Here is a 25,172-nt window from a genome sequence, read left to right as displayed (position 1 = left end):
AAAAAACAACTATTTCTAATAGAGAAAAATGGAAGAAAGGCAACTTTCGGCAGCTCCAAAAAAAAAGAGAAAAGAATACTCTGAAATCATTAAAAAGAGCAAAGACAAAATAAAGACATTGAAATTAAATAGATAAACATAAAGGATAGAATGCCGTCCATTTTATTAAGTATGGAATAACAAAAAGTTGACATAGAATACAGGGATGTGTGTGTATATATATATATATATAAAAAAAGATGAACAGTTCAATTTACAAGCCTCTATTCACAGCAATATAAAGACTGCAAAAAATGATAATTTTTTTTGGGAATATTGAAATTTCAAAGTCAGTCAGAAAAAATAATTTTGATCAATATGTTTTCACTTTAAACAGTGTTTGTTGAAAACTGAAGGAAAAATTGAATCTATATTAAATATTTTGAATATTTCCAATTCATTTGCTAGCTTTTCAAGATGAATATTTTTCCAAAAAGGCTTCAAACAAAAAAAACATGCAATCTTTCATAAAATTTAAATACATAAACATGGTGCATTTGTTTTGCATATTACATTAAACAAAAGATGGGCTAAAGTTTCCAGCTGAACCAATACTAAAAAAAATATTTCCAAGAATAAAACAAGGAAAAAAAAATGCCAAAATAAAACGATATACTTAAAAAAAATATCAACATATGTAGCAAACATGCAGAGTAAACTTCTTTATTTGCAATGGATAACAGTGAGATGCTATAATCAACCCTTTAACCATATAAAATTTGATTTCAAGTGGCTTATTGCGCTATATACAAATTATATAGATTGATAACTGTAAGCCAGATTTTAACAAATATGAGGCGTAATAAACACAACTGGGCAAAATTGTGTGGGATTCCCTCAATTTGATTTCTGGGAACCAGTAACATATTTAAGCCTCATGATAATGTTATAATAGTTACACACAGATAATTACAGATTTTCATAGGCATGTATAAAAATATTTTGTGTTTATATCTTGATATAGGAAGTGAAGATAAACACAGCCCTATGCTATATTGGACACATATACATTTACTTTTTCACTTAGCATTCATTATTAGAACAGAAAAGAGAAAAAAAAATGCCCATACTAGGAATGTTAAATATTTACCACAATGAAATATTTTTCCCTTCAAATAATCTTCCAATAAAAAATATTCTTTGCATACCACAATTGAATGATCGCCAGATTTCCCAACTTTATTCACATGAAAACAAATGATTCATAGAAATGAAACTGCTCAGACATATCTGGCATTATATTGATAATTTCACTATTTTATTGATCCAAAAAGCTAAGCTGCGCATCACTTTTGATCATTTTTATGAACAGAAAATAAACACAAATAACCAATTTTGAAGAAAATAAAAAAAACATGCAAGAAATCAAGATGAAAACCATAAAACGTACACCAGATTATAATACACACAACTGGATTACAACAAACACAATGTAAATATTGCTGAAAGAAAACCATATCATGAATAACAAAATATTGAGGAAAGATTAAACACGATATAAAAATATTGAAAAATCTTATATTTACACTATAATTGCTTCTCTCCTACAAAATCAACAGAACACAGATTTTATACGTGCGACATATATTATAACAGATGCTGCAATTAACGAAAGAAAAGAAAATATTACAAAAAAGTCCACAGGTCGCTTACACCAATGGGGGAAAAAAAACATAACATTCATACAGATAGTACACAAAGCACAACTGCACATTTCTTGAGATTTTTCAAAAATCCTAGTCATGGAATAACATTATAGCAATATGTAAATATATTTATCTACCCAAGGCAAACTGGCCAATTTTCGCAATATAAAAATACAATTTAAGTAACAAACATTTGCAGTAAGCATTTTATAAGTTCAATTGTAAATAACTGATAGCTAGCCGTGATAGCTACACAATATATATATTTCACCCTTTCACATAAACCCAGATGGATTTTGATTAACAAATGATTTTAAGCTAAGACAACAATGAATGCCTACATTTAGAGAGAAAAAAAAATTCATTTTTTCTAACAGTAAACTACACAATGTAAAAATGCATAATAGCTTTCTGAAGTATACACACAAAAAAAGAAAGAATAACTCGAAAACATTTATTGCTTTGAAATTTGCATATCATTGGCTTTTGTAAAAAAAATGAAATTACACTGGACATTCAGTGGTATTATATTGAATTTTGGATACTTCACAATGCAGAAATCTAACAGTCAGCAAACACAGGTAAGTACTATAATGCTGCGAGAGAAGAATTTTAGAGAAGAATCACAGTTGAAAAATACACATTTTTCTAAATGTTATTTGCATAGAAAATTCTCCAGCCACACAATTTAAATTAGAATGCGATTATATGGCACATAAGGAGGTGAAAAAAATGGCACAACTGCAATAATTAAAAATAGGTAACACACTGGTAATGTTAATACATGAAGATGGCATTATAAATATAGATTTATAATCGATGGCAAACCAGGATTCAGATTCCATCAAAGTATCACATGAAGATGCGACAATTGAGGAAGGGGAAGCTAACATAAGAAACATTAAAATACTTTTCTATTCAGCCACTCCTTGTTTGTTGATCACTACTATGGAACTTGACACAAGAGGGGAAAAACTCCAGCACAAAATTATTTAGAAGTAATATGAGATAATAAAATACACATATAGAACTTTTCTAAAACAAAAACTAATAATTGAGATGCACTGAACACTTTTGGAAAGTCCAAAAAAAAAAAAAAAAAAAAAAACCACAAAAAAAAAACAAGTCATCAATGATAATAAAAAGGCACAAGAAAATATTAAGAAGACAAAATAGTCTTCGCTGGCATTTGTTTTTCTTAGAAATTTTTTTTAGAGGAACTGGAATCAATAGCAGACACGAATCCAGCTGCCATTCTCATCTTTTTGGAAAAAATGTGGGCGATTATCAGGAAACACTGTTATTCCAGGGAATGGATTCTGCTGTATGTACTTCAGAGCCGCACGAACTTGCAGAACAAAACTTGGTGGTTCAACTTCTGGTGAAGTAGACAAATGCTAGTAGAAATACAGGGAAAAAATATTTTAGAGACAAAATTTTCAACTAAAAAATATTGTGCACACAATTTTTTAAAAATTAAAAAAAAAAAAATAGATTTCAAAAAGAGTGGAAAAAGGATTACAAAAGATATTTTGAGTGAAATTTAGGAAACTTCTAACGTCCAATAAAAATGACAAAATCTAACCTTATGCGAGATTTCAATAATTTGATAATGAAAATTAGCATTTTTCCATATTTAATGAAAAAATCATGCTCCAAATGCTAAAACTAAAAAGTAAAAGCAAGTTTTTATAGCCATGAGCATTTCTAAAAACTTAGGTAGAGCACTTAATAACTTTAATAAAGCCCTTTTATGGTTTGATAAATCCAAGGTAGTGGTTTGCCATGGTGACTATAAAACTGGTTATTCGCAACTGACATTTTAATTTGATCACAAAACTGGGAGTTTGGATTACAAAATTTTGTGTTCTCGTCTTTTTTGTGTACCTCCAAATTTATGTCAGCATGTCTACTAGCATGGAAAAGCAAAGTTTTGGAAATATCTAAATTTTTGTAACTTTTTTTTGGCACTAAGCCTATTTTTTTTTTCAATCTGTCAAGTTCTGGGGGCTTTAAAATTTAAATAAAATGTTTCATGTAGACAAATCAAAGGAATCAATATTTTTTAACCACATTTAATACCCTATTTCTATTTATTTATTTGTGTTTTTTTTTTTTTTTTTTTGTATGGTCTGGCTTATTAAAGAAGAGTTGAGAAAATGACAAGAAAACTCACCCGTAAAATGAAATCATCACTCTGAGAAAGCCACAAATCAACCCCTCTAAGAGGTTCATAATTGTAAGGCCCAATTCTTAGCATTCCAAGATTACAATCATAAACATCAAGCATCTACAAAAGAGCAAGCAATTTACATGAGTACCACAAATAACGAGTAAGAGTTTTAAGATGAAATTGTTTTTCATTGCAATTTATAACATTTATGTTTAACATTGTCATATTAGGTACGTTGAGTTGTACTCGAAATGTAAAAAATTAAAAGCATTTGAGCAAGGAGTGAATTTAAATACAAAATCCAGTAAACATCCCAGTAAAATCTGTTTGATCACTTCCCTGACCAAAAACTCCTAAAGAAATATTAAAATCTCAACCCTCCAAATATTTTTTGAGTTTATTTTTCCCTTCACAGAATTTTCCTCTGACTTTTGTCAAATATTTGCATATTTCCATGGCTTTTGTCAAATATTTTACATTTTTGCAGACTTTCTAGGTCTATAAAACTGTTACAGTTGCTTTCAGAGAAATATAATATCACACAACTAGCAATGAGACTACAAGTTTGGCTAAATAAGAGAGCTAATGTTTGACTTTTTTCTTTTAGGCATCAATGAACAGACACAATAAAATACACCACATTTCTCTTCATATCTTTCTATGCTTAGGATAGTAATTATTACATTTGCAAACCCCAGATGTGTCACATCTGAATATATCGCAACCTTCTGTGATCAATATATTCAACTTACTGTTTTATAAGAGAAGAAAGAGAAATTAATCTTGCGATTTAACAGTTTAGTGGTAACAATTTTGAACTTGAGTTTTTTAAAATGTTATCTTAAATGATTAATTTTAAACTATCATCACGGGAAGTCAACTAACCTCATAGCATCCTGTAAAATATCTGGCTGATCGAAGAGGAAAATCAGGTCCTTTATCAGGGAAGGTAGCAGGAAATATCTCTCCATTTTTTATGTTGATTCCTGGAATACAAGTATATACAATTTGCTTCTTCACAATTTTATGAAAATGGGGGGTTACCCTCCCCACCTACAAACACACACAAAATTATGACTGCAGTAAAACAACGATCATCCAACCCTCATTTTCTGGAGGAAGTCTAGTAACCAATGCAGGGATGGAAAATAAAAATTTAATTTTTGTAACAAGAAAAATGATTTTCGTAGCAGCATTTATCAGCTTTGTAGCACTTTAAAATTTTGACAGTAAATAAAATACACAGTTTTTATACACATATATGCAGTATTACACATTACAGGATTACATTTTACTTCAGCTCAGAAGAGAGGAGTGTCCTCAAGGTACAAAGTACATAGAGACTTCATCTAGAAGAAATAATTCAATATTTTTTAATTTTTTTAATCATAAAAAAAATTTTGAGACTTCTTGATATTTATATATATATATATATATATATTTAGTTTTATATTCTTTACAATATCAATAAATGAGAGGCTTTTTTAACATAGACAATTTTAACATGTGGTGTTTCAGATTTCAAAAATAATTTGAAAATGAGTGTTTTAGATTTAGCTTGTAGGCTTGATAATTGCAATGGAATAGCTGATATACAGGTTAAAAAAAATTCAAAGAAAAACCAAATTTTTTCAGTGTTAATAAAACTTAAAAGGAACTTGGAGATTACTTGACAACACAGGACAATCCTGTATATCAGGGGTTCTTAACCTATGGGTAGCCACCCAAACTTGGGTCGCAGGGGCTTCCGAGATGAGTCGCAAAAACACACATTCAGCGGTTATAAATGCACTTACTGTGCCACTTGCAGACATGCGAGATTCTCCCTGGGGGGGGGGGGGGGGGGGGAATCGACCACTCAGACTCGACCTTTTTGAGATTTTGAGAATAATTTTTTTTTCATAAATTAAGACAAAGATCCATTATCCCCCCCCCCCAAGGCAGGTTCTGCATTGCCCCTGAGCAGAATATAATTCTATGTCAGTCTTTCCATGCAAAATAGAGAGATCACATCTATATACTGTTCATGAAATATAAGTGTTTCCTTTTGTGGATGCTATCAGTGATTGATAATCTTGGATATATGAACTCTTAAAAGCTTTATATTTAGCTTTATATAACTCTCTTAAAGTTTTATATTTTCTTTCTGAAGACATATTTAATCTGAGGAAACACTTTAAAAAACTTCAAAATAAAAAGCTGCTGACGAAAAAACTTGTGTTTACTGCAATGGCTGTTAATGGGACACAATAACAATTATACAGGAATTTCAGCAACCAAGGTAATGCCCCTGATAAATGATTGCCAATAAATGCTACATAAACGAAGTCACGTCTTTGCCAGCTGCTTAAATGCGGTCACGAAGACTTTTTTTATGGTTGCTCGATGGAAATGACCACGGCTGTCCTCTATGGGTGTTTTCCCTAACGACGACAGCAGTTATTGACGTCACGACAACGTGAAAGCTCATGTAAAATCTAATTTTCTGCCAAAATGCGGAGAGCAGGAGAAAGGATGAAAAATCTGGAGTCTGAAATTTGGACACAGTCTTTCTTCACAATTAAATCGGTATCATAAAAAATGCCATAAATTTACCGATACATATTCAAGGAAAGGTGGCTTTATTAGAAAACATTATTGCATTGTGTAGAAACTGAGCATTTTAGTTACAAAGAAACATCATAATACAAGCTGTCACAAGAAACACGATAAAAATGTAGATATGAGTGAGAAAAAGAACAAGTAACACTTTGTGAACCTAAGTATTCCCTTCAGATGAGAATAATTTTTTGAGAAAAATTTCCTGATAAAATAAAAGCTGCTTGAGGAAAAAAAAGCCTTGCACATTTAACATGTTATTTGATGATGCAATAATGATTTTGAAAAAAATGCAATTATACATTGAAGATTTTGGAAAATACTCATGTAAAAAAAATTATGCTAAACTAAAGAGCTGAAAATCTCACAAAATGTTACAAGTTTTCACGACACTCACCTAAACCATATATTACTGGCCAATTCATATTTCCTCGTAATGAGTTGTTCAGTTCTATGTATGAAAAGAAAAGAAAAACAAATTAGCAGAAAAATTCTTTCCCATACAGAAGCTGTAAAGACGTATACAGAACTAGATATTAGGTCAGTCGGGCAAGCAAGCATTTTGGTGTCCCCATGTAATGTCAAGTGGTTGAGAATAATTTACAGACTGCTCTGGTTATGCACCCCACTTCTAGTATTGACCCTGGATAATAGCATGATTTCCATACAACTTACGTGACTGAGAATAAAAATTAAATCAAGATATACATACCACAGATACATGCTGTTACCATATGTATACTAATAGGTTGCTTATGAAAATGACCTGGAAAAAAAAAAGAATGAAATGGAATGACAATATCAATGATGATAGCGTTGCTAGCAAGAAACTGAACCAGACACAATCTTCTTTTTTTTTAAAAAGGGGGAAAGAATATAAAATAATAATCTTACACAATAGTTGGATGGCCAAGTCCTCTGAATAACCTCGTGGATCTAGGAATCCACCAACAAGATGAAGCTCTAACCTGCAAAAACAATTAAATTAGATCACAGATTTACAAAGTGCATACATAACTCATTGCATCAACAGCAATTAAAAAATATGCACTAACACAAATTAAAAAATCTCTTGTGTGTGTGGGGGGATTCATTTTGTACTGCTATTTCCAGTAATGAAGTTAACTACAGATTATGTAAAATACAATAGAACTTGGTTAATTAGAATTTTATACAGTTCAAACTTTTAGAAACTCCCCTTGAGTGTTCTATCTAATTTAATGCTAAAATTATTAGTTTAATTTGAAGATGGAGGGAAAAAATTATGATTTTTGCATAAGCAAAAATAGTTTGGAAAAATTCTACAAGTCAGACTTCTTGTTATTGATCAAGTTATTACACAACAAATTTTCACAACCAAATAAAAGTTTAAAAAAACTCTGTTTTTTTCTACTCTTTCTTTTATAATCTAATGCCCATTTTTTAACATTGTTCAGCTGAAGTGCATCAAGAATGAGTACCATCACTTGATATCGATTATACTTTTCAACCTACAGATCAAGGTGTAACATTCAAAATCTAAATATTTTTATCATCGCTGATGAAAAAATATTTCCTTGATAGCATAATAAGCAAAATTTGGGAAACAGTTTCTTAATGGTGATCATGTTTCCATAAATCAGGCTTTGAACATGGGCAAGAAATTCTGCAGTGATGCTGATTCCAGAACAGTGGAATAATATAGCAGCTAAGATTAATTATAGTTATAAATTATATATATTAAAATTTAGAAAAAATGTGCATAAATGATAAAATTTTAATAACTGATAATTATTATCCTATGCAAATGTTGATGATTAAGTTGCAATTTCCCGTCTATTTACGGATTCAGGATAGATTAATTGGGTAATACAAACTTTTTCCCCAATGACTGGATTCTGAATTAACCAAGTTCAACTGTATTACAATATTAGTGGGATCATATATAATCTAAGGGATTAGATTCACAAAGAACACTAAATAAAGCACAAACCTGCCATCTGGAACATTCATGGAAAGTTCATGGACATGCCGTACAACGTTGCCAACTCCTTGATCCAAACCACAGCCATCAAAATGAGCAACACATGAGATTCCTGAACCTAAAAGAACATACTTATTTTCTTACAAAATCATATTAACCCATTTGCATTCAAAAGTAGTATAATTTGTCCAATTGTGAATATCCTTCATCATAGGGAGTGAGATAATCCAGTGGCATAACTCATCAATATCTGTTTCTTTGTCAATGCATGATGAGAAGTTTGCAAATTTGGAGGAAGGATGCAAATGGGTAAATAAGCATACACAATTAATTAATATGCATATCTATAGGTGCCAATTCCCAGACTTGAAAAATCTAGAATTTATCACGTTATGACAAAGTTCCATCAAAAAATACATGTCACACAAATAAAAGGGGAAAACACAGGGTTTTTCAGAATCGTATAACCATACAGAAATCCTGTTTTCCTGGGACATTCGCATATTTTTTGCCATCCCAATTTTTGCGCAATAATTAGCAACTTTGCTTCTTTCTGCATCATATTGGTGACAATTACCGATTCTTTGTACTTGAAATCCGGATTTACCATATTTTTCCTGGTAAAACATGGTTAGCCTGGAATTGCAAGGACTGAAAGAATATTTCCTTAAGGGATTTTCTATTCAAAACAAGCACAATTCGAGGACTTTTAGGGATTTTTCTATGAAGAAACGAAAAATTGGAAGAATCCGATTACTGACCAGAAGATTTTAATAAGGCCGAAAGACTGCTGCGTAAATTGCTAGCACTAGCACCCATGCATATAAGGTCAATAGGTCAACATTATATTTTAATATCTTGTGCTTCTCTTTGTTTTTTTTGAGTCCAACTGTATTGATTTACAAACTAAGATTTCATATTTCTAAGGATGTGTACCATAATTTCATAAAACACATTGCTTGGCCAAAACAAGAAATACCACATTCTAGCAACTTTGTTGGATAGCCTTCAGTATCAATTACAGCTTGCATTTGTTGTGATAATAATTTTATAAGTTTCCACTGATAATCTGATGGTTTATGGCAGAGTTGAATAACTCCAACTAGTTCCATAGACTTTCTACTAAATATAAGTCAGGACTTGGAATTGGCTAATCGAGGTATTCCAATAATGACTTGCGCTCTTTATCAGCCAATGTTTTACAATTGGAGATCAACAAATGTATTTTGAGCATCATATTGCATCAGAGAAGCGAATACTTATTAATGAATAAAATGGGTAATTAAATATGTTGGAATACTCAAGTGACTTGAATTTGTTTCTACACAGTATTGCCCCTATTAACCCCCCGCACTCCATCCCTTCCACAAATCATTCCAACTGAAACTGTCCTGGATCATAGCCCTCCTTTTTGATGCTTCAGTAGGACTCAGATTATCTGAGAGCTAATATAGACTGGATCTCCCTAATAACCAAAAACTCAAATAAAACAAATCATATTTGGTTTTGAGATCAAATAAATGAAATAAAGAGGGGGAATGAAAATTGAGTTTGCAAAAGAGCACCATACAATTCCATCAAATATCCAATAAATAGTGTACAATTACATTAATAAAGAGTTGTATGCACTCACAACTGACATTTTAGGTATTCTTGCATATATATTTTGAAAACAGAATCTTGCCATAACAACCTAAAGAGTTCTTACTACTTAACACACTGTAGTTGCAGCTGAGTCTGTTTGCCATAATGCAAAGAATTTTGTAGGTCATTTCACTGCACCTAACTTTTAAAAAATCAGTACAAGGTATATGGAATTACCGCTGAATTACAGTAAGGCAGTTGAAAAAAGTTCATCTAAATAACACAGTCGACATTCGTTATAACAACCCGTCAAAAACAAACATATCAAAACGAAAAACAAAGGATAGTTGATATGAGAAAAAATTTGCGACTTATCCTATCAATCATTATAATGGAATAGTCCCTATAACGTCCGGTCATTATAACGCACATCAATTGTACACAGTTATAAAATATAATAAAACAATGACATGTTCTCTAATTCCACACTTGCAGTAAGCTTGCCTGAAAACACCAGATTAGTGGATGGGTCAGATTACAGAGTCTACTGTATATTATAAGTGCCTTGGATAACCTGAATCTTGGTTAATTGAGGTTTTACTGTACAGTACATTATACAAATTTATTGTGCATACTATGCCATTGAGAATAGGATTTATGTTTCATGCGAAAGGTGTCAATCTATCACATTTTGTTTCAAAGTAGCTGAAATTACCTGTATGCCTCAGAACAGCCATGATACAAGTTGTAGTATCATCCGTTCCAACCACAGTGATGTGTTCTGCTCATTGAAAAAAGGGAGAAAAAAAATTAAATACAAATACATTACATGACTATAACCAATTGAAATTACAACATATAACCTCCAAGTCACAAAAATAATCTGTGTGATGCACGAGGGAATTTTACAAAATTGATACAAACTGTCGTGAGGAGAGACACAGGCATATTCACGTTGATGAACATACAGTAATCCGACTGGACCAATAACTTTAGGAACTTGAGCTATAAGAGCTGCTGCCACATCCTAAACAGTAAAAAAGTTGGTAAATTAAAGACATATTTTCCAAGAAAAATAGTTGAAAGAGACGTGAAAGAAATTTTCATCAATATTATTATTATATAGGATGTTCTCTGAATTCTACCGCTAAAATGAAAAGTAATATTACACAGGACAAGACAATTTTTCCCCAATGGAACCTAGGAATGCAAATAAATTTTTTTTAATCGCAAGTTAACATGACATCAAATACAGATGATCCTGGATTTTTGTAATCCATGCATTTTTGACTATCTAGAAACTTAAATTTCTGAAAATAAATTAGTCTTAATTACAGCAGAAGATTGGATAGTAGACTTTTACGTTTTACTCTACTTCAAAAATGGGTTTGACAAATCCAAACAAATTAGGTGCCAGTAAAATTTCATAGGTGCCAAGAATTTTCCCCAACAAAATCAGTCCCGAATAGTGTAGGATACTCATTGACTTTTCTGAATTTGTCAACTCCTGAGCTTGATGAATCAAATTAATATTTAGGCACCAGCTAAATTTCTTAGGAGCCAAACATGATTTTCCTCAAGAAAAATGGTTCTAAGTTGAATAGTGTTTTTTTTTACTTCTGTGAGATTTAATAAAACTAATAAGGTCCAAGATACACATGCTACTTTCGAGCAAATGCAACTATTTTGCATTCAAGTATTCGCTCAAATGCTGCCAACCTCAGAGCAGAATGTTTTGCATTGCTCTGTAACAAGCCGTCAGCTGAAAAGTAACAGTAAAAGTTCCCGTAATAGTGTTTACAATATTTCTTCTTAAAATTCTTACAGATTGTTTTGCAACACACGTAAAATATTTCGGTATATTCTGCCGAAATATTTTACGTGTGTTGCAAAACAATCTGTAAGAATTTTAAGAAGAAATATTGTAAACACTATTACGTTACAGCGTTAGCCCTCCCATTGGACTTCAAATTCATCAAATGTCGGCTGATTGAATAATTTTTGTGTACTTTATGTGTGACATAAATGTTCGGTTCAAATTTATCATTGAAAATCGTTTTTAATTAAAATTTGATCGATTTCAAAGTAAATTCTATGAAACCCGCCATCTTAATACAAGCCTATAGCTTTATCATTATTGTAGAGGCTGTATTGTTCTTCTATGGCTCCATAACATGTGTAACAAGGCCAATCTTATTATTTGTAATATAAAGGAGTTCTTATTCTTGAATTCTATTTTCGGCTGGCCTCGAGAGCAGATTACTTTAAGATGCACTACTGTTCCTTCAAAGGCTGAGAATAATTATTATAAGTAAAGTTGCCTAGAATAAGGTATAATAAATAAAATTAACACAAACAACAGCAAGGATAATACAAAGTCACATTACTGAACAAAATCTTTGATCAACATGAAATTTGAACAATTGCGACACCACTTGGCCATGAATAACACCACGTCATCGGACGACCATATCGATGTCACCAGTATCCGCAGCTCGCAACTTTTGAATGCTTTGGACTTATCCGGTGGACCTGGGACACCTTCCTACGCAACACGAAGCAGCCAATGTTCAATGAAGACTGCTACTCCCCTCTACGGATTAGTTCCCAAGAGGAACTTCCTGAAATCAACAGTTCGTGCTTCAGATGTCGTGACTCCGGCTTTGCATCCCCAGACCCAAAAGAACATTGTGCCAACTTCTGTGGTAAAAGCGATCTTAGGTGACCACGAAACGAATGAAACTCTCGATGCTGATGACTTCTATACGTATGATGCTGCGTGGAACATCTGGACACTTTTAACTGATCCCCGAAGAGATTCGTTGGGCAGATCCCATCACCGCCTGCCTGTCAGTGATCATGAAAGTCTACAGTGCCTGCTAAAAGGCACCATAGATGCAATTAAATCGACTTGGAATCTCGTTCGAGACACCCGAAAACTCTCCTCGGGAAAGGTGCGGCGCAAGGTGTCATTAAATGATCAACACAGTATTCGTCGTCTATTAGTCGACCTGGTCATGGAGATAGTTGGGCAGTCAGAAACTCAACCCTCGCCTACGAAGAACTCTAACGTCAAAAGTAAATCAAGCAAAGTGACCTTCCCTGGATTACGGAGCAAAATGACCCAAAAAGTCAGCGATCGTGTAATGGGCCAAACTAGCATACAACGTTCTCCAATCGTATCATGTACGAATGAACTTCGGTCGGATGGTGTTCTAACGGTCGCTTCGTGTTACGAAAGTAAGCAGTCAGTAGTCAAGAGAGTGAATCAGCGAGAACATAACATATTTATTAGTAGAGACACTCAAACTGATCATCTGTCAGTGTGTCGGAGTGAAACTGGTCCACTTATTGACAAAGAAACTCAGACGATCTTGGATCATGCTCCGGACGTGGACTCACCAGATCGGGAAGATTGTCTCACCGACGAGCGGCAACAGAACTTTCAATTTGTAGTAGCTTCCCAAAGTGATACAGAATATAATGGTACGGGACCAGACGCCCCACGAGAGAGGAACGCCTGTGTTAGCCCAACGACGACAGTATCCTCTCAACTGCCAACCTCGATATTTTACGTTGAGGATAGCTGGAACAACGAAACCACTTTACCTTGGGAACCTCCCAAACCTCAGAGACAACGTAAAGTCAAAATTGACAGGTCTCGGCAAACGAACAGTCCTTCGATAGAAATTGAAAAGGTGGACGCCTGGCCACAACTGCATTCGAATAAGCAACTGAAGAATAGCACTGTGCTTCCAGCTGAAAAAGTGTTGTCACCTTCCTCCCTCGGATTAAAGAGAACGTGGGCAGAAGTTGTAAAAATGGAAGACAGTGGCCAAAAGTGGTCCAAATATCAAATATTATCGGGCAGGCGGCTTGCACCTGAAAGGACTAAGGGCGTGGACATCTCCTCGCTACACTTGTCAAACCCAGTGGAATCAGATGTACAAGCCGAGGTAATTTCATCGCATGACGTGAACGAAAAGAGACAATCCAACCCACTCTCCTGGGCTGAACGATGTGAAGACTATGACCGAACTATGAAAGGGACTGATACCGTAACAACAACACATAGCCGTAAGCAACTGAGAGAAGAACTTCAGGGCAGTAAAAATAGTCGGCATGGCAAAAACACTTACGCAACAGAAACCCACCAGGCTCGTCACCAGCGAATGAGCTACCTAACCAACACTAGCAGCGGTGCGGCGAAATTAGACTCTTTCAAGGTATATAGACGTAGTCAGGTACAACACGCAGAAGAGCAGTTGGCTCAGCCGTCAAGTAGGAAGGCCACAAACCCTCCCAATTTTGATGCTGAAAGAAATGTCAGGAGGTCTGATTATGATCCTCATGGGCGTGACTGTTATCCACCACACCGACGGAAACACATTACGTCTGACCATTATACTTCCGACTATAGGGACAGTACACTGGGTACAGCGAGAGAACACTTTCGACAAGACCAACGACGAAGAAAATACCATCTCTCACAAGGAGTAGTACGTGAGGAAAGGCGGGTATATGTTGACACACGTGAACTCGGACGCCATCGCCATCGGAACTGGCAAAATATACGAGGCGTATCGACGAGACGAATGCAGATGACCGGGTATACTCAACCGATCAACACTCATATGGACAGAACGGGCAGATGTGTTGACTGTGTGCTCATGAACATGGCGCAAGACCTCCGCTTTAACACGGACCACAGGTCGAGGAGCAGAGAATGTCCCAGTTTTCTCCTCACAATAGGTCTGCAGTCGACTCGCCAGTTATTTAATCAGCGACGCAGAGATTGGTAAGGCGTGATGGTCGAAGAGAAAGGTGTAACAGTAAGTTACTAACTATGGGCCTGAATCTAGGCAGTGAATTAACATGAAACTGATGACGTCACATTCGGCAAAAAACAACCAAGTAAGACACGGACTTCGTCTCCTCCAATTAAATGCAGACAAAGCTAAGATCTGTATCGAACATATGGAGGCTTTCGTAAGAGCACAGTCAGTAGATGTGGTTCTACTTCAAGAACCATGGCAAAATAGAGGTCTTTTACGTGGTATTCCACAATCATGGCAGTCGTGGACGGCGCAACTATACAAAAGTGCTATATTAGTCCCATCGACTCATATTAGACCGGCCACGTACAAGATTGACCGCCACCTGGTAGCTGTTCAGATAAGTCTGCAGGGACGTGAACTTATAATTGCTAGTGTATACATTTCTCCGTACGAAGAAGTAGACGAAGCCATAGAGGAGATGGATGATCTTTGCGAGTCAGCACCAGGTATCGACATTATCTTCTGTGCGGACGCAAATTGTCATTCTTCGTGGTGGGGCTATCGAGAGACGGATCCAAGAGGGCGCGCGCGATGCAGGAATTTCTCACCAGCAGGAACTTGTTTCTGTTTAATTCTAGACGGACAAGACCTACCTACGAATTTTATGACGCAAAAGGATGGCCAGATCTTACTTTTACAACGTCAGAAAATATTTACAGGCGTTCCGATTGGTCAGTAGGTACGGAAGATTCGTATAGTGCGCACAAATATATCCATCTACAACTCAATATTATGCCTAGATATCAAAAACCTACGAAGTATAGAACTACCACAAGACGATTAGCAAAGATCAGGCCTGCTACAGAGCAGATCTTCATGGACCTCCAAGAACAACTTCATATGGTTTTGGACGAGGATCAGGTTAATGCATGCTTTGACGCCTCAATGCAGCGGCTGAAAGAACGATGTATCCAGGTGTTGGGCTATGCACAACCGCGTCTTACCGCTTCTTTGAAATGGTGGACTGATGAGTTAGCAGCTTCACGCAGGCAACTTCGTAAACTAGAGCGTCGTTTCATTAAGGCCAAGGGTGATGATAGAGTACAGGCGAGGATGGAGTTTAGAAAATTCAGAGCAGGGCATATTAAGGCCGTAAACAAGGCAAAAACGACTAGTTGGATTGCCTTTTGCACAGAGGAAAGCCGCCCATTTGGACAAGCATACAAATCTATGTTCAAAACGAAGCGTCTACCACCACAGGTAATGATGTCCAACGGTCCACATACTGGTGCCACGATGCTGGAAGCGGCCCAAGCTCAATTGGAGGAGATTTTTCCGAACCTCCCGGATACTATAAATTTGACTCCATACACGCCATCTATGATTATGACGGACCCACCATTCACTCATACGGAGATCAATCAAATAGTCAGAAGACTGAACAATAAACGAGCTCCGGGTATTGATAACATAAATATTCCTCTTTTGAAAACCCTAGTCGCAGCCCATGGTCATGTTATCACAGATATCTTCAATAGTTTAGTCAAGTTGTCGGTGTTCCCAAAGTGTTTCAAACGTGGTAAGGTCTTGCTTTTCCTGAAGAAAGATAGGGATCCAGGGGTGCTGCAGTCGTATCGCCCCATCTGTTTACTCTCTACAATGGGTAAAGTCCTAGAAAAATTGGTGGTGCAACGGATCACCTACTATCTAGAGAAGGCAGACTGGCTTAGCCCAAGACAGTTCGGATTTCGTACAGGTGGCTCGGCAGAAAAAGCAATAGAATCACTGATGGAAGAGATCACGACTAGACATCGACGAGGTCAAGTAACGGCCATAGTTTCCATAGACATTCGCGGTGCTTTTGATTCGGTCCGCCATGAGATAATAATCAATACTGTACGAAAATTACCAATTCCTTACAATCTCATTTGTATAGTGGAGAACATGCTAAAAGATCGAACGGTTGTGATGCCAACTGATGGAGGAGACGCAGAAAAGCATCAGGCCATGGGCTGTCCTCAAGGCTCATGCAGCGGTCCGCTACTATGGTCTATCGTGCTTGACTCACTGCTGAAAAAGAATTGGGGACCGGATGTCTATGTCCAAGCTTTCGCCGATGATCTGGTGTTTGTGATCTCGGCGAGAACTCCCAACGACATTGGCAGCACTGCGGATGCCGCGTTTGACGAACTGTCAAAATGGCTAGAAGATAATCGTCTCAGCATGGAGGTGACTAAAACTAAATTACTATGGCCACACCCCAAGAAAAAACGTCCCTGCATAAGAATCAATGGTGTTCGACTGCAAATATCTAAATGCATGAAATATCTTGGAGTGCATATTGACCATCAGTTCAAATTCACGACGCATGTGGCGAAACAAATTGATAAGGTTCAAGATACCATGCAAAAATTGAGACGCATAGCAGGCCCAAAGTGGGGTATACGCCAAAAATTTAGGAACATTTTGTACAGATCGGTTGTACAACGGCAGATTTCATATGCAAGCGCCATCTGGTATAAAAACCCGACACAGAGACTCCGTAAATTACTCGATGTTGCCCAACGTCCGTTCTTATTGTATGTAACTGGTTCATACAGAACTACAGCCAATGATGTTCTGTATACTGCTACGGGAAACCCTCCGCTCAGCCTATATGTTGAATATGACGCTCGTCGATCTGCAATCCTGCATTTCGGTAAGGAGGTTTGGATGGACGGAATTCTTATAACACCTGATGCCTACGAAGGGAATAATAAGAGTTGGCTTCATCATCCCAGTGTGGACTTGTTCCAGAATCAAGTTCCGCTGCCTGGTACGGAACAATGCTCATCGGATGAAGCTATTAGTATATTCACGGACGGCTCAAAAACAGAGACATCCACGGCCTGTGCATACGTAGTTATGAATGCAGAAGGATCTGTTGAAGAGGCTTGGAGTCGACGGTTGCGTCAAGGGAACAGTATCTTTCAGGCGGAGGTTCTGGCCATACTAGCTGCAGTAGAATGGGCGATTAAGCAAAATCAGCAGACGACGATATATACTGACAGCGCGTCTAGTATTAATGCGATTCGTGATCAGCGCACTCCACATGAAAATACTCGGCGAATACGCAAGCATTTATACGACCATCCGTCTATCAGTATCAAATGGGTCAAAGGCCACGCAGGAATAGCGGGGAATGAAATTGCGGACAGATTGGCCAAAGATGCTCTTAATCTCCCAACGGAAGAACAACTCTTGCTACCTCGCAGTCACATCAAACACGTCCTAAAAAGTGACCTGTTACAAAAGTGGCAACAGCTATGGGACAAGAATGCACATAAAGATGCCTATAAGATACAGAAACGCGTCCGTTGGAACAGTTCCATTTGGTCTAGAGAGAAAGTGATCATGATAACTGAGCACGGCCCATTACCGACGTATCTAGAACGTTTCAAGAAGTCGGACAACGCCATGTGTGCTTGTGGTGAGATTGGATCTTTATGGCATTACCTGACATCTTGCCCATATACAAAAAAATTTCATTTTGGTGCTATTCCCGAAAACGGTCGACTGTGTTTCAAAAAAAGAGTTTTGAAGAGCCCTATGGGCCTTGCTCGGGTGCGGTGGATTATATTGTTCCTCGATAGCAACTTACATCGCATACATACTAAGAAGACTGGAAGTGCGCGTCTGAGCTGTGGGAGCGATGACGAGTTCAAACCGGCAAGAGCCCCAGCGATTGATCTTAGGAGGAAATATGATCTTCGACCACGTCGGCGTCAAAACAAAAGTAACCGATAAATGGAAAACAGAAGCAAGTTCACCTGCAAGGAGATGAATCAAGTCATCGATGGCAAGGACGAATTAAGTGTTTACTCGGCTATATAGTGAATTGTGATGATCTCAGTTCACCCGGTAACGATTCCGTTAACGACTGGCGGCTTAGACGATGATGATCTGCGACTAATTCACAGTGATTCGAAATTTTATATACCAAGATTATCGGCAATCATTCGATCAATTGACGATTACTGGATTCTTATGGGATGGACGACACCAGCATCTTATAATCCCGTTTATAATTTTGATTGCCCATTGGCGTTGATTGTTTAGATTTTATTTATTTGTTATATGACTTCAGAAGTTGGCGATCAATTTTTATGTAAATTATTTTATTTTGCTGCCTTCGTCTGAGGTGGTCATGTTACGTTGTTTTTAATAAAACTTTCCGGATACACCCATCCTTCGGGAACGCTTCGATATCTCTCTGAGATGGGAAGCGGGGTGTATCCGGTCTTCAAAGGTCAAAGGTATATTCTGCTTTGGAGGCTACCAATAAGCTTATTGACTGCATCTGCTCGAAAGTTGCATGCTTTTATACTATTATAAGTAGCATGTGTATCTAAGGTCTTAAGAATAGAAGGGTCTCCTTCCCATGTCGAAAGACACATTATTATGAAATCAAAAAATTTTGTCACCCTTAGGTTCAGGGTTTAAGCTAAGGTCACATTTTTTGCAAAATGCGAAAGAAGTAGTAGCCACCAAAATGCATACAGGAGGTATGAAAAGAGTAGACATCCAACCATCAATCATTAGCATTTTGCTAAAGCTTCCCCTCCCCCCCCCTCCCATTTTGGCTTTTTTGCTAAAGGAATTTTTTATCTAGCTTAAACCCTGCTTAGATTTCAATGTAGCAATCATGTACAGAGAATTTCATGGAACAATAGAGATTTTCTAGTCGCCATACTGACCTGGTATTTGTCAAGCCATGCTTTCAATTCTTTAACCCTTTTATGAATGAATTTGGACAATTAAATAATCAGTTGAAAGTCTAAAGAAAAAAAAATGTGTAGGCAAAAGAGCGAGAGAAGATGAGTGAATTTGATTGTTCATTTCTCATGAACCTACAATTTTTTTTCACTGTCTGAGTTGAGAACTAAGTTGATTTTTTTTGTTTTGTTTCCAATTGACAATGAAAAAAAAATCCCTTTTTTCAGTTGGAAAAAAAAAATTCAACCTGACCCTATATGGTTGGCAAACAAAAAATTTAAATGCAATCCTTCTGAATAATCTTAGATGGGGGAACAAAGAGAAAAATAAATAAACCAGGGCTTGATAAATCCCAGGCACAGACAACTAAAAAATTGGAATTGTTACCTACAATTTTCTGCGTGTGATTATTAAATTATAGGCTGAGAACACACAAATTTTTTTAAGCATGAATACCATCATAAAAGGCGACAGCAAGTCCTGGAAAAGTAGAAGGAAAAAGAAGCTTGGCTGGTAAATGGATTTTTGATTTGTCAAGCCCCGAAACAAAGTATTTCACAGCATCTGATCATAAAAGCACATAAGTAGGTAAGCATCACAAACACAAAGAAATATGTAAAACAAACCTTGAAGTGAGGATATGTTTCAAATAATGTTCTTGTGTCAGTAGGGAGTTCCTCCACAAGCATACCATTTATTATTAGAGGCATTCTAAAAGAAAACTTTGTTCATAAAATTGCAAGTTACCATAATAGCTTTACGACATTGCATAATAACTAAGCACACTTATGACATATTTGCATTCATAATTATTTCATTATTTCATACTCATAATTGGATTTAAGATGCATGGCGCCCCCTTTTCTTTGCTTTAGAAGTAGTTCATTAAAAAAAAGAGAGAGAGAGAGAGAAAAACATAATATTCTACTCAAGGGATCACTTGGCTTGATCTGTCCAAAATATACTATATAATTTTTTTTCCATGGTAGCAAACACTTCCATAATAAATATCAAATACTAAACAAAGTATACAAATAAAGACAAATATTATAGAGGCCTTGATGTGTATACTGGGGACTGAGAAGTATTATATTATTGCAATAAAAGATAAACATAATTATTAGTTTTTAAATTCATTTGACAGGTTATTTACATATAATGGATCCAAATATATGAATTGCTTTTGGGTTAATATTTTTTCAGGTTGTATAATATTATATTGAAAATCTCCATGAAGACGTGCATTAGTTGGGCATTGCCTGATTTCAAACCAAGTAGGATTTTTATAAATGAACATTAGACTTTCATATATATGTATAATTTTCCAATATAAATCCATATATCTCTACAACCCCCTTTAATTGCTTCATTATGAGGATTTTAAGCCTCTACTCCTAGTTGATTCCTTCAAGTCCAATCTGCACCTTCTTGTGCTGCAGCCTATAAGTAGCCATGTTTAATTCGTAGTAAACGGACGAGGATGGCTTCCTCCAACCTGCACTGGCCAGCGTGGAGGATTACAGCCAAAAACCTTCTAAAAAGAAATATGAACTCTGTCTATAAACTAAGGCCCTCAGTCTGAGTGTCTTTGGTTACGGCAGCAACCAGCAAGACATGAAGACAGAGGGTGCTAAGAATCTCTGGGTTGGACCAGGCTACCATAAGATGATGACCTTGGCCCCGTATAACAGACGATCTTTCTTCAGAAAATCATTTGCAGGAGTGGGAAGAAGAACTGGAAAGAATAAATTGGGACATCTTAGGCATCTGTGAAGAAAGAAAAGGAGAGGAGAAAATTAAACTTGCCAGTGGACATGTATTTTACTACAGAGGAACAAATAATGAAAGAACCAGTGGAGTAGGATTTTTCATTCATAAAAAGTGGAAAAATCACATCGTTAAGTTAGATAGTACATTTGATACAGTTGCAAAGTTGGTTTAGGCAAATTGACTTGGCAAATATCAAGCAGATACCGGATACAGATTAAACAAATCTATGCACCAACAACAAGCTATTCTGAGGAAGAAGTAGAAGACTTTTATGAAGAACTAGACGAGCTGCATAGTAAAGGAAACCATCATATCAAGATAATAATGGGTGACTTCAATGCCAGAATTGGAGAGAGAAGAAATGGTAAAAGCTCAGTTGGAAGTCATGGTTACGGTGTACGAAACGACAAAGGGAACCGATTCGTTGAATTTGCAGAGAGCGAAGTTATGCATCATGAATTCATTTTTTAAGAAGAAACCCCCAAGAAAGTGGACCTGGAAAAGCCCAACTGGAACAAGTGAGATAGACTACATCCTATCTAATATTGGATATATTAGATAGGTCAACAAATTCAATACAGGAAGTGATCATCGACTGGTGAGATGTAGAATAAGGCTTAACACTAGAATGGAAAGAGCGAAACTTATCAAAAATACAAAAACCGTCATCAATATGGTAAAACTTACCATACAAGAACATCGATATAAATTCGATTATCGATTGGGTTCGTTTTTGAAGACTGATTTAATTAACTTTTAACAATAAAAATTAAAATAACACATCCTCCTCACTTACAGCAAGCCACCCGAAGTTACAGTGGAACTTCGGGTAGCGAGCTCAATTTGTTCTGTGGATGTGCTTATTTTCCGAATCGCTCATTATTCAAATCAAACTTTCCCCATAGGAAATAATGGAAACTCTGATAATTCGTTTCACAATTATTCATTCACATAAAAATGACTAATAAAAATGGCACTTAATGAATAATACAGAACAAAAAAAATACAATAAAAAATAAATGTATATATAATGTAATAACGCCATAAATAAACATACACCATAATGTTTACAATTAACTTGCTCTAAACAACGGGAGATGGGAGGACTATCGTTTAAAATTATCTACGGACTCTGTTTGAAAACTTATTCTTTTTCGTGTTACTTTGAAAAAGAACCTATCCAGTGGCACTTGCTTCCTTTTTAGGATTTCTCTGAAGTGGGAATCATTATCGTTGAACAGTTTGTAGCTCTCAGATTGGTTCTTTACTATAAAATTTTACAGATTTCCACATTTTATGCATATCTCTAATGATTTGAAGTAAGGGATTTCTCATTTCCCTCTTACGCAAACGAGATTTCATTCATAAGCTGTTGCTGTTGCGTGCAAAAGGACATCCATCTACAGTCAACTTCTAACCATGTTTTCTACCAATAGTTTTTGAATGTCATCCTCATGCACCTCCAGTCCTATGGTCTTCCCCAAGGACACAATCTCTCGACAAGTGATGGGTCCTATTCATGAGCTAGTCCCTCAAAGTCAAGTTCAATAAGACAACAGCTCCACAGGTTTTTCCAAGTAGAATTTTAAAAAAAATGCAAGCACAAATACATGTGGTTACATTGCTACATCTACCAGTTTCATATTGCAAACAGTTACATTCGCACTTGTATTCATATTTCAAGTAGGCCTACTTCATGTTGAACAGAGACTGTAGGGAAGAATGTTACCCATATTTCCACAGTAGGGATGTCGACGAAAGTGAAAACCATCGGCTCAGTTGTTATAACATGAAAATAAATACACAAAATGCAAAATTGTTGTTTACAATGTGAATCATAGCTTGTTAACCGAGTCAAGAATTTGTTATGCAAATTGCTCGCTAAGCAGATCGCTCATTTAACCAAAGTTCCACCGTACCTCCTAAGTCTACAGGAGCTACTCTTTCACTAAAAAGACACTTGGCTTCAATTTGAACTTTTCTTCAGGTAAAAAAAATTTTTGGCACCTAAAAAAATTGTTCCGGAGTCTAGATATTTTTGAGATTCGTCAAGCCCTGATCTTTGTCTATCATAGACCTATGATTGCACTATGAAACAGTTCTTTGATGTATATTAATTGAATCATCGCTTCTGCATAAACTCATGATGTCATCTAGTCCTGAATTAGGAGGGAGGGTGTCTTGTCCTCAAATTGTATAGGCTATCTATATATGTATGTCTTTATATGTCTATATTTTACGACTAAGGAACGATTGCCGATACTGTCACCAGATGGAGACTTATCCAAGGATGATGCCATTCTCTGCTATCTATAAGAAGATTTTCAACAGCTGGCTGAAGCAAAGATGACTCTCTAAGAAAAGATTGAGATTTGTTGCCCTTGTAGTTTAGTGCAGGACTGGGCAAATCCCAGGTGCCAAGTTGCCACAGTGACTGAAAAATTATATTGGCGCCTAAAATTTTTTGTTTAGTTACTAAATTGCAGACTGAGAGCAGCACAAAATGTTTGGAATTTATAGCATCCTATATCTGCCAACATGGAAAACGTCACTATGCTCCAAAAAAGTCAAAAGAAGCATTATTTTTGGACCTTTTTCTTAAGGTAAAAATATTTTTGGCACTTAAGATTTTTTTGCGATTTGTCCAGCTCTGGTCTAGGGCCCTCACTCAGCAAGTGGGTTCGATTCCCCGCAAAGGAAATTGAATTTTCTTTCGTGAACTATCTAATCTCTTTGTGCTGCTCCCAGCCTGCAATTTAGTAACAACAAAAAAAGAAAATTTTAGACGTCAATACTAATTTTTCAGTCACTGTGGCAACCTGGGATTTGCCTAGCCCTGACTTTTACGCTTCTCACACTTGTATGTGTGTCTCTTTTTTTCTTTGTTCCTTTGCACTAATGCATAAGTGACAGATCACTGTATTAAAATAAAAATTCACCGATTTAATTTGATTCCTCCAAATTAATGACACTCAATGTAAACTTTTCCTCCTCCCTCTAGTGATATACATTTTCACTAAAAATAACTAATACCAACTTACTGTTAAGCTTCAAATCAATGACTTAATCCAATCAATAACTTTAATTTTCATATGCAAAATCAGCCTATAATATTGTTGACATGTTCTGAACAACATTCGAGCCATTATATATATTTTAAATGTTTTTTTTCTCTCTCTCTCAATAAAATGAAGTAAAGGTAGAATAAAACGGAGAAAAAAAAAATGAGTTAATTAACAACTCTAGCCGTTAATCAATCGTTGCAAATAAAAGAAACACTCAATTCAATATGATCGTATAAGTGATTTAAAGTTTAACAATCGCAACAATAATTGTCGATATACATTTATTGTTTGTATGAAGCAATAAATGAGTAATAAACAAATAAAATGGTTTTTGTTTTATTGTCTTATCCCGTTGATTACGAACCTGTCATGTCATGTCTTGGAAACTCCTGGTGAAATAAAACGTTTCGTCGATTTGCTTCGACGGCAATAAAACGAAATTTAAAACGAAAATGGAGAAATTAAAAAGAAAAAAAACAAAAAAAAAAACACGACAGAGAGAAGCCAAGCTCTCTAATTCGCCATATACAATAAAACAACCACTGCTGAGTTCATCACATAACACAGATGTCAACCATCATCAACAACACTTCACGTCACTTGTAATATTATCATCGATGATTATCATCGGAATCTATAAAATAATTTATTTTATTTTTTTTTTATAAATAATCACAGAAAGACTAATAATAATTTCTAGTCATGATTTGCATGTTGAAATTTTTTTTTTATAAATTTTGTTATAATTAAAGTGATTTATATCTAAGGTGACCATACTACCCGTATTTTCCAGGACAGTCC

The 25,172-nt window shown here is 35.8% G+C and overlaps 1 protein-coding gene across 1 annotated transcript; it reads right to left on the bottom strand.

Moving 5' to 3' along the window:
* Positions 1 to 139: 139 nt before the first annotated feature.
* On the bottom strand, positions 140 to 24,966 carry Ntan1 (N-terminal amidohydrolase 1). Its single transcript, XM_089236108.1, has 11 exons — positions 24,736 to 24,966; positions 20,163 to 20,247; positions 10,928 to 11,030; positions 10,719 to 10,784; positions 8,429 to 8,537; positions 7,351 to 7,424; positions 7,169 to 7,222; positions 6,854 to 6,907; positions 4,744 to 4,844; positions 3,862 to 3,975; positions 140 to 3,082 (listed from the first exon to the last, which is right to left on the bottom strand). Exons 2-11 carry the CDS (start codon positions 20,244 to 20,246, stop codon positions 2,912 to 2,914), a joined length of 930 nt encoding a protein of 309 aa, XP_089092234.1. The 5' UTR covers position 20,247; positions 24,736 to 24,966; the 3' UTR covers positions 140 to 2,911.
* Between the last annotated feature and the right edge of the window lie 206 nt (positions 24,967 to 25,172).

The sequence above is a fragment of the Pholcus phalangioides genome, unplaced genomic scaffold, assembly GCF_987345545.1.
Source record: "Pholcus phalangioides strain wild (caught in Gottingen) unplaced genomic scaffold, Ppha-v1.0 ptg000009l_1, whole genome shotgun sequence".
NCBI lineage: Eukaryota > Metazoa > Arthropoda > Arachnida > Araneae > Pholcidae > Pholcus > Pholcus phalangioides.
This window is presented reverse-complemented; position numbering and strand designations above follow the sequence as displayed.